Here is an 11,616-nt window from a genome sequence, read left to right as displayed (position 1 = left end):
AGGGAAAGAAGTAGTAATTAAGATAGTTGGTAGTTGTTTCAGCGTTTAAAATCATTTCAGAAATTATTTTCTACTGTTCGTTACTTGCACTTATGAGACTGTTTTACTGTATTTGTGTTCAGAAGCGTGCTAGGTTGATGTGTGATTAGTAAACACGTCTTGAAGCAGTGACAGTGCCAAGCTACCTGTAGTTACCTCTGCATCTGTTCCCTGTTGCAGAAGTGAACAAGCCTTTTAAGTTTAGTTGGAGAGTATAAGAGTTTAGTGCTTTTGGCAAGAAACATTTTCTAGTCCTTTTCATTGACATGGGTGTGGACCATGTTCTTCTGGCAGCAGTTGGAAACTAATCTTGGAGAACCACGATACCCAGCAGTAAGTAGTAATGTGCAGATACTCTGGTGTCTCACTGTAAATTACCCTGTAATGGTGTGTAGTACATTGATATTATGTTTGTCTTAAGCATAACGTAGCATTTCACTCCTTAAATAAATCCTGATAGTAGCGTTATTTGAAACATCTACGGTGTATCATGCTGAAGCATGAGCTTTGAGACTGGTTTGTTGAAGCAGTGAACTTTTTTTAATTGCTAGGTGTGTCCACTCATAGGGAGAGAATGAGCAGGGAGAGGGAGAAAGCACCTCCCAGTGGGGCATCATCATGTTGCAGCACGGTTTCCTTTTCTCCCTGCTATTGAGATTCTGGTTATGTGCACACATGTGCCTGGTTTGTTCTTCAAGCCACCAGGGCCAGGATTCAAACCATGGTCAGCCATGTGGGATCTGGCTCCCTTTACCTCTGAGCTCACTGGGCTGGCCTAGTGAATATGTTTTATATGGAAATTTGATTTCTCTACATGGAGTGTTCATGGCCTTTCAAACATGTGTACAGTCTCTAGAACCTCCACATAATTTTTAAATTAACACCAGTAGGAAAAACAATAACATCAAGTTGGAGAAACCTGGATCATCTTAACTAAGTGATCAAAATTAATATCACCAATATTGGGACAAACTGGCATCATGTGCTTCCTAATAAGGTACACAGAAGAGAGGACATATCTTCATGTCTGCAGTGCTCTTGCCAGAAATGCCTAAGTTGACTTTCTGGTAAAATGTCAGACAGTGGTGCATTGGTAATACAACTGGACACACATGGGAAGGTTCTGAGCTCATGTCTGCAGCCTCCCTGTACATGCCAGGTGTGTGCTATGTGTGTTCATGATCCTGGCTGGCTAAAGCCAGTGTGGATCCTGGCATGAAGACCCTACTGGGGTATCTGCTTCTCCCCACCCCATGCCACTTTTTTGTCTTTTTCTATCATGAAAAAAAATAAACAACAATAACAAAATCAGACAAACCCAAATTGAAGGATATCCTACAAAGTTAACTGACTTCTGGGGCCAGCAGGTGGTGTGGTGGTTGGGGTGCTGGACCCACATGACCGACCATGGTTCAAGTCTCGGAACTGGTGGCTTGTTTTCTCACTTTCCCTTTCTCTCTCTCTCTGGTCAAATTAAAAATAATAATGATGATAATAAATAGAATTAAATAATTATTTTAAAAAAGAATTATTATTGACTGACTTCTGTTCTTAAAAATAGCAAGATGGGGGACCAGCAGTTGGCATTAATGGTTACCTTGCTGGGTTCCATGTAGCCGACTGCGGTTTAAGTCCTGGACCAGATGACTTAAAACTCATGTCGGGTGTGTGTGCGTGCAAACCCAAGATCCCAAGAGGAGAATGGAGGAGAAGGGATTGCAGTGTCATTCCAAGGGGGTAATTTCTTGCTTTCTGTCTCTTTCTCTCTCTCCGGCGAGCACATGCACCCTATAGCAAAGATCTCTCTTAAAAAAAAAAAAAAAGATGGGGGCTGGTACATGGCATGGTGGTTGGGGCGCTGGACTCCCACATGACCAACTGTGGTTTGAATCCCAGACATGATAGCATGCCTTCCTGTTTTCTCTCTCTCTCTCTCATCAAATTAAAAAATAATAATAAATAAAGTAATTCTTTTTAAAAAAAAATTAGGAAAGGCAGTGATTGAAGAATATTGTAGATTAAAGGAGACTAAAGAGACATCATAGCTGTATGTAAAATGTGAACCTGGATCAGATCCTAGGCAGGAGGAAAAAAGACTGTATAAAAGTATATTTTTGGGATAATAGAATTCGAATATAGACCATAGAATGTTAATGTCTTTGATTTTGATAATTGCACTGTAATAATGTAAGAATGATCATTTTCTTAGGGAATACACATGAAGTGTTTAAGGGAAATAGGTGGGAAAATGGTGATGAACATGTGCACGTATAGGTGTGTGCACAGAGAACATGGTAAGGCAGATGGGGTAGAATATAAACACGATGAATCTGGCTGAAGTTTATGTGCAGTTTCCTTATTCTCTCCTTGCAACTTTACTATAAGTTTGAATTATCATAATAAATTTACAAAAGCATAACTGAGTTGGTGTTTAAATTTTTTGACCTCAGCTTATCATCACAGGAATGGCTTTTATGCCAAAACGCTTAATTATGTCTTCAGTCTCTGGGACCCTCGGATTGCAGATTAGCCGGTATCAGGGTTACAAGAAGTGTGTTTTAACATCAGTGGGGGAGAGAGAGAATGTTCACAATTCAGGTATCCCAGTGGGAAAACTGAATTACGTACTTCTACCTTAATAGGTGGTTTTATACTGCTTTTTACAGAACTGTTTAAAAAATACCAAACACAACCATGTTCAGATATTCTCAAAACTGCTGTAGACAGCAGTCTACTTTATTAAGTAGACTGTTTTACTATTTTTTAAACAGTATGCTTTTTTCCATGTGTTTTATTGGTACAAATTAGAGAATAGCAGTAATTACTACCTAGCTTAAGAAGCAGCTGGATGTTATGTTATGCTGGGTTTGTTTTTTGTGGTTTGAACCTAAAGTTTTTTATTTGAAGCTTGTCTAAGTACTAATTTTCTTTCTTAAGTATTTTCCTGACTTTGACAGTATTGTTTGCCTATTGAAAACCAAACAAAAAGTTTGAAAACTACAAAGAAGAAAACAAATTCAGTCATAATCATTTAATTCAGAACTAGCTGCTAAGAGAATTTCCTTTCTGTAGTTTCAAAAAAATTAATCAGCATTATACTTTTATACAAGTCATCCATGCTTCCCCTCATGTAACATATCATGTACATCCTCCCACATCATTAAAAATTCTTTGACCTATTATTTTTAAACTTTTAGTAATATTTCATCATACAGTATACCACAATTTACCCCTTTTTCTGAGATACTAATTTTGGAGGCGAGTAATCAGCTTATATTTTTTACCAAGATTTGGAAGATGTAGATGAGCAGATATCATAATTTACATAGTTTATGAACAGAAGTAATTGGACCTGTTTTTCTTGTTTCTTAATGTCTGTTATCTTCTGAGAAGTCCTGTGTGGAAGAAAAGCTTTCTAGGAGTCACATTACCAGTACTTGTTAGAATGAAGAATCAACCCAGAGGACTGGCTCTGCGGCACAGTGGTGATGTGCTGTTCAGGAGAAGCCAGGTCCCACCTAAAGATCTCTGTCAAATCTTCAGGCTGATGAGCCTGAAACACATGGGCACGTGTGTGAGTGTCCAATATGTGACAGGCTGAAGGACTGGTGGAAGGGAATTGAGGCCTGACCAGACCCTGTGCAAGGGACTCATCTCCTCACTGTTGCTCTTCGTTTCATGGCATGCATGCTCTCTATTATGAATAAAGAAAAAAAAACCTGGAAGTATGCTTTTTTTTTTTTTAATACAAAAAAAGGATACTTTGGACCAGCAGGTAGCATGATGTATGCTTTTTTTGGTATAAAAAAAGGATACTTTGGGCCAGCAGGTGGCATGGTAGTTAAGGCACTGGATCCCATGTGGCCAACTCCACAGTTCAAGTCCCGGATTCAGTGACTTGAAAGACATGCCGGGCACGTGTGTGTGCACACCCCAAATCCAGAGAGGAGAATGGAAGAGAAGGTATTACAGTGTGGTCATCCCTCCAGGGAATGATTTCTCACTTTCCCTCTTTCTCTGGTGTGCTTCACACAACATCTTTTGTTAGCTAATCTTTAAATGTTTGGAATTTTCTAATAACATGTACTCTATAGAATATTTTTTCAAATTAAGAAAATTATTATAAATTTAAGGTTTCCATTTGGCAGAGGAATTTAGATTTTGATAACTGTATGTATATTTTAGAAATAGGTAAGATGGCTCATACCAGATTTAAATCTTTAGACATGTTTTTAGGAAGAACAGCAGACTCAGGGCAACAGGCATTACTTTTTTTTCCTTTTTTTAAAGAGTTTTTTGCCTTAGCGTGTGTGTGTTCATCAGGGAGAGAGAGAGAGACAGTGAGAGGGAAAGTGAGAAATCACCCCTGAGGGGGAATGGCCACACTGCCATTCCCCAGGATCTTGGGCATGCACACACATGTATCTGGCATTAGTTTCAAGCCACTGGGTCTGGGACTCGAACTGCAGTCAGCCATGTGGGAGTCCAGCAACATAACCACTATGCCACCTTCTGGTCCCAGCAAACATTAAAGGTTAGAAATTAGAACAATATAATCTTGGTTACAAAACCCAGAAATGATCTTGTAGGTCAGTCCTCGGAATTAGTTTAAAATGCTATTATTGGTCACAAAAATGTTTAATTATTTGACCAGAAAACACATATGAATAATTGGAAAGTTTTTCCTTTGAGTCTGTTTATACTTTTCCAGCCATAAAAAAGGATTCCTTTTTTTGGGACCAGCAGATGGCGTAATGGCTACATCACTGGACTCTCATGTAGTTGACTGTGGTTCGAGTCCTGTATCTGGTGGCTTAAACCCACACCAGGCGCGTGTTCCTGCAAGCCCAAGATCCCAGGAGGAGAATGGAGGAGAAGAGATTGCAGTGTGGCCATCCCCCCTGGGGGGGTGATTTCTCGCTTTCTGTCTCTCTGTCTTTTCGGAGAGCACACACGCCCTGTAGCTAAAAACCTCTTCAAAAAAAAAGGATTCCTTTTTTAACAAAGTGGATGCTTTAAGTGTATGTGGAAGTTATAAGTTCAATAGTTATGTATGTGAATATATTATACGTTTTCTAGTGCCATAGAGTCCTCCTGATTTAGGTATATGGTGGTGTCTCAAATTTCATAAATGAATACCTGAAATACTTACATATTGCATTCATCTGGAAGGAAACTACTAGTAGACCCACTCAAAGGATTAACATCTCTTAAATTATGTTTTGGCAGGTAAACCTAGCCTTTAAGCAACCTGGAAAGAGGCTAGAACACCAAGGAATTAGAATTGAATTTGTAGGTCAAATTGGTGAGTTTTAAAATAGTATTACTTTTTTTCCCTTTGATAACTGAGTTTCGAGAGGGTTGGATTTGGCATTTAGTTGAATTAGAGCCTAGCTTTGTGAAAGGAAGGCACTGATTTTGCAAAAGAGCGAGAGGACTTATTATATAAATATATTAAATCATGTTTCTTTTCATTGTATTAAATGATATTTTACTCATCCTGCTTTTGTTTTTAGACTTACTAAAAATGAAATGAATTAATGTAAACTACCACCTTGAAAAGGAATTCAAGTAAATCAGTTGATTTGCTGAAATTTCCATCTGCTTGCATTTTTACCAGCCTTATTCATAATTAGCAACCTCATTCCCATCCTTCATTTTCTAATTGCCCCCGTCATTTGTCTTCCTGACTGAGTGTGTGCTTGTAACCTGACTCACCTGTCAACAGCAAAGTCCATGTGAAAAGGAAAGATGTAGTTTATTCTTGACTTGGATCAACTTGTGTATATGTACTTCAAGATATTCCTGATTTAACAGGGAGTCAGACCACATTTATATCTTTTGGTACTGCAGATTCAGAAAGAAAAGAGAAAGTGTGTCTTTATGATAGTGTCTACATAACTAGGTTTTAAATCTAACTTTCTAAGTTTTGCCTGTACATTTTTGAAGTATAAAAATTGGAATGGGTGGGTATTGATTTTTGTATCCTGGTTTAGATTGTACTGGAGGGGCAGGTTATAGTGATTAACTGACAGTTGGTTTTAGTCATTTATGTATTAACAGTTTATCAAGATAATGCCTAACTAAACCAATCACAAAATAGAATTTGTGTTTGAAGGGAGAATGCTCAAATAATTGCTGGGTATTATGTCAAAGAGCCCCTCCTACATGAACAAAATGAACTCATTTTTAATAGAGATTTTCATTGTGCTATGTCTCTAGAATTTATTTATGCCTAAATGAAGCATAATAGAATAATAATGCAGGTCAGATCATAGCTTTAGTTTATTAAAGTAGTGAAAAATCCAACTAATTCTTTTGGGAAAAACTCTTTGCTTTGAAGGTAGAAGTTTGGGTTTTATTGAAATGGATATTAAATATAATATAATTGGTCTTTTGCTTTTTAAAATTTCTTAGAACTTTTCAATGACAAGAGTAATACTCACGAATTTGTAAACCTAGTGAAAGAACTAGCCTTACCTGGAGAACTGACTCAGAGCAGAAGTTATGATTTTGAATTTATGCAAGTTGAAAAGCCATATGAATCTTACATCGGTGCCAATGTCCGCTTGAGGTATGAATGTGTTAGACACTGTAAACAATACAACCAGAAAGTAGTGGATATTAATTGATATCTTATTTGAACTTGTAATTCCTGACTGGGAGACTTAAGATCTTTTAAAAATTATGTCATATATTTTGTTTTGTCTACCTAATGCTGACCTGAGATAATAAAAGCTTTACAATTACAGATTTAGAGAACCCCATTATGAAATGTTTTAGTCATACACTTATTTCCTTTGTATGAATTGTCCCTTAGGTACTTTGTTGTAAATTGAAGTACCCTCCAAATCCATTAGTTTCCTATTAGTCTCATTTAGTATGTTGTTTAGAAGTGATCTGCTGCCCCAAAGAGGCTGAATTCTCCGGAATCATGCCTAGTAGTGAATTGGCAAGACTGGATTAGGAGATTAGTTTTCTTTTTTTTCTTTAAGAGAGATTTTGCTATAGGGCATGTATGTTTGCTGGAGACAGAGAGAGAGAGACAGAAAGCTAGAAATCACCCCTCAGGGGGGATGGCCACACTGCAATCCCTTCTCTTCCATTCTTCTCTCAGGATTTTGGGTATGCACACACACATACCTCATGTGAGTTTTAAGCCGCCAGGTCTGGGACTTGAACCGTGGTCGACCATGTGGGAGGAGTCCAGCAACATAACCGTTACACCATCTGCTGGTCCCCAGGAGCTCAGTTTTCTAAAATTCCCAATCCAGTATGTTTTCCCTTCACTGGTTCTTAATGCCGGAAGCCAAGTATGCCTCAGATATTAAGTGAAGATGTTTCCCTGAATGAATCAGGTTCAGAATGTTGCTTTCCTTGTTTAACTTGGCATTATTCATCTGGAACAGGGTGTGACAACCCACATTCCAAATAGCAGTGTTTTAACTAAATAGGGATTTTAAATGAAAGAAGTGATCTGGAGAGATTTCCTCAAGTAGGCTTATTGATAGCCCACCAAAGTCATCTGGAAAGTATTCAGCCTATTCTTAAAATTGCACTTTGATTGTGTGTGTGAAGGTGCATTAAAAAAACAAAGCAAAACAAAACAAAAAGCTAGAACTTCTTTATGAAGTAAATGAAGTGTTGGTACTGAAGGAGTTTTAGCAAGGAGGAGAAAGCTGAGTTGAAATTGTTTATTTAAAATACTTATTTGTCACAGGTGACTTACATGAGCCTCTCCATTAACTTTTTAGGTATTTTCTTAAAGTGACAATAGTAAGAAGACTGACAGACTTGGTAAAAGAGTATGATCTTATTGTTCACCAGCTTGCCACCTATCCTGATGTTAACAACTCAATTAAGATGGAAGTGGGCATTGAAGATTGTCTGCATATAGAATTTGAGTATAATAAATCAAAGTAAGTACTTTTCCCAGATAAATGTTAAGGGAAAATTTAAAAATTGAGCTTTTCAGATCTTTGTAAATTGATCAGAGTAAGGACAGAAATGATATTAATCTGATGTTAATAAACAATTAACCATCTGTGTGGTAAGTGAAACTTTAGGAATTTGGTCTGGCTTATAACTTTGTGCAGGTGTTTCTGTTTTTCTGTTCCTAAGAAGTCTGCTTGGCCGGGACTAGCAGGTGGCGTGGTGGTTAAGGCGCTGGACACTCCCACATGGCCGACTGGGGTTCGAGTCCTGGACCTGGTGGCTTGCTTTCTCACTTCCTCTCTCTCTCACTCTCACCCTCTGTCTCGCTCTGGTCAAATTAAAAATCAGTGAATGAATAAATAAATAATAAAATAAATTGTTAAAAAAAAAAAAAGTCTGCTTGGCTACTTTTTGTAGAGGATCTTATCATCTCAGAAGGCCGCCAGTCCCTTGTTTCTAAACATTTATTTAATTTTTAAACTTTTTTTTTTTTTTAATTTTTGTAGAGGGTGTGTGTTTTGCTCACCAGAGAGAGAGACAGGAAAAGTGATAAAGCACTCCCTGTGAGGAATGGCCATGCCACATTGCTCCTCCTCTTCCTCTGTTGTCCTTCAGGATTCTAGGCATGCACACATACACACCTGGCATGACCCCAAGCTGCTGGGTCTAGGACTTTAACTGTGCAGTTGGTCACGTGGTATCTAGCCACCCCAACCACCATGATGACTGGCCCTAAAAATTTATCTTAATGGCTTCATATCACTCATCTTGATAATCTTATTAAAACTAGACAAAAATATTTTTTAATCTGAATATACAAGCAATACATTTTCATTGTTGAAAATTCAGAGGATATAGAAAAGTAAAAGGAAGTTAAAATATCACCTAGTTTTACCTTTACTGTTTTTTTTTTTTTTTTTTGGAGAGGTTTTTCGCTATAGGGTGCGTGTGCTCGCCAGACAGACAGAGAGAGACATAGAGACAGAAAGTGAGAAATCACCCCCCAGAGGGGATGGTCACGCCGCAACCCCTTCTCCATGCTCTTGGGATCTTAGGCACGCATGCACATGCGCCCGGCGTGAGTTTTAAGCCACTGGGTCCGGGACGCGAACCGCAGTTTACTACGTGGGAGTCCAGCGACATAGCCATTACGCTAACTGCTGGTTCCCTACCTTTACTGTTTGACTACTGCTACTACCTTGTGTACATCTTTCCTTGGGAAAGAAGGAAGGTATGTATGTTTATGTATGTTGTAACTTTACAAAATGGGCTCATATTTTGTTTATTGTTTAACTCCTTTTTAAACTATTTTGGAAAATTTGAAACATACCAAAGTACATGAACAGTATACTGAACAATGTAATGAATCCACACGTACTCGCTGCTCAGCTCCGGCAGATGTCGTCAATACATGGTCAGATTTGTTTCATCTGTACTTAGCTCCCACAGTACTCACAGATTATAGTGAAGCAAATTCCAGGTGTATAATATAACTCATTAAAATATCTGTCATTTTAATTTTTTTAACTTACCAGGACACATGCACTCATTAAAGACCGAGAAGAGGAGAAGGAGAAAACACCCTTCTATGGGAATTGGTCACACTGCAGTCCTTTGTTTCTCTCTCCTTTCAGGGTTTTGGACATGTGTGCACATATACCGTATGTGTGTACATGTTTTTCAAGCCACTGGGTCTGGGACTCTAATTCCACAGTAAGCCCTGTGAGATTCAGCTGCCTTAACCACCAGGCCACTGGCCGGCCCTGCTTTGACTTTAAATGTCTTAATTTATAGTTATCCCTCCATTATTTTCATTAAGTTTATTTATTAAATAAACAGATGGTACAGTTTATCTCCCTCGTACATGTTTTTCAGTTACCTGATTTTTATTCGTTGTCACTTCTAGGTTAATATTAATGAAAATGTGATACACATGCCTTCAGAGTCTTAAATTATTGTTGATAAAATGATCAGATAGGGCCGCTCCCATAATGCAGCAGTTAAGGGCCATGTGTAGGTGAGCGGGATCATACATGGCTGACTGTGTTCTGTTCCTGGATGACAGCTTGAAAAACATGCTGGATATGTATGCCCAAAATCTTTAGACTTTTTCATGTGTGCTTGCTGGAGAAAAACAGAGACAGAGAGAGGGAAACTGAGAAATCACCCTCTGGGGGGATGGCCATTCTGCAGTCCCTTGTTCCTTCTTCTCCATTCTCCTCTCTGGATTTGGGGCACACATACACACATACCCGGCATGTTTCTTAAACTGTCAGATCCAGGACTTGAACCTTGGAGTTGACCACATGGGATCTAGTGCCTTAACTACCATGCTGCCTGCTGGCCCCATGTGCCCCAAATCTTGAGAAGTTGGAGAAATGTTGGGAAAATGATTGCGGTGAGACAGCACCTCACTGGGGATTGCTTTTTGTCTCTTTCACTTCTCTCTGGCAAGCTCACATGCCCTCTGGCAATAAAAAAAATCAGATATTTTGGGACCTGAAAACTTATCACTAGAGCCTTTTAGATTGACACTGTATTAGTCTACTGTTGATATATTTAGAGATCCAAACCTGAGAGGAGGCTAAAATATCCTTGAGCTATTGTAGGACTTCCCACATCATTTCCAGGTACCTGAGAACAGTCTTTGATTTTAGACAGTACAGCAGCATACTCAACCTATAGAGGTGGCCCTTATTAATCTCTTTGTGGCCAGATGACTTATGTTAGCTGCATTATCCTTACAGAAAAATCATGATAAAAACACTCATGTAGAGCTTTTAATGGTGGAGAAACTCTTCGTGTACCAAATACTTTTTTTTTCTTTTAGGTTTTTGCCATAGGGTGCGGGCACTCACCAGAAACAGTGAGAGAGAAAGTGAGAAATGATCCCCCAGGGGGATAGCCACACTGCAATCCCTTGTCCTCTAGTCCTTTTGGGATTTGGGGCACACATGTTCAAGTGCCTGGTATGATTTTCAAGCCACCAGTTCTGGGACTTGAACTGCCATCAGCCATGTGGGAGTCTAGTGCCTTAATAACCATGCTACCTGCTAGTCCATCAAATAAATATTTTAAGCATAAAATATCTTAGTTTCCATTCAGCTAAGTGCTTAGGTTCTATACAAGTTAAGTTATCTCTAATAGGACCAACAATTAGGCTAATAATTCTGCCTGAGGCATATTAATGTTGGACAAGTAAAAGTTTGATTCCTTATTTGCATAGATAATATATTTTTGATAAAAGGGGCATTAAACAATAAGGATGGTCGAAATTCTATTCTTAAATATTAATAATTATCCTAAAGATTACTTATTAAAGCCTTTGAAGACACATTTCACTTTATATTTAAAACTGATAATTAATGAGATATATTCCCTCCCAATAGGTATCATTTAAAGGATGTGATTGTCGGGAAAATTTACTTCTTATTAGTAAGAATAAAAATACAACATATGGAGCTACAACTGATCAAGAAAGAGATCACAGGAATTGGTAAGTTGAAAGAGTATTTGTATTAAAAAGCCCTTGTTTGAGAGCCATTTGTCCTGGGAGCCAGGACGTGGCTGGGAAGGGGGCCACTCTCACCTGTCAGGGAGCACACATTCATGAAGCATATATTCATGGAACACAGTTGTGGG

The 11,616-nt window shown here is 38.4% G+C and overlaps 1 protein-coding gene across 1 annotated transcript in view; it reads left to right on the top strand.

Annotated features, from left to right (window-relative positions):
* The window catches only part of VPS26A (VPS26 retromer complex component A), a 61,772-nt gene that overhangs the window by 35,127 nt on the left and 15,029 nt on the right, over positions 1-11,616 (top strand). Inside the window, exons 5-8 of the mRNA XM_006148964.3 lie at positions 5,269-5,344; positions 6,457-6,613; positions 7,794-7,958; positions 11,364-11,470. Of these exons, the coding sequence (XP_006149026.1) occupies positions 5,269-5,344; positions 6,457-6,613; positions 7,794-7,958; positions 11,364-11,470 (505 nt within the window). The remainder of the gene's footprint in view (positions 1-5,268; positions 5,345-6,456; positions 6,614-7,793; positions 7,959-11,363; positions 11,471-11,616) is intronic.

The sequence above is a fragment of the Tupaia chinensis genome, unplaced genomic scaffold (assembly GCF_000334495.1).
Source record: "Tupaia chinensis unplaced genomic scaffold, TupChi_1.0 Scaffold000250_1, whole genome shotgun sequence".
Taxonomy (NCBI): Eukaryota; Metazoa; Chordata; class Mammalia; order Scandentia; family Tupaiidae; genus Tupaia; species Tupaia belangeri.
Note: the sequence above shows the minus strand (reverse complement) of the source record. Positions and strands in the feature narration are given on the sequence as shown.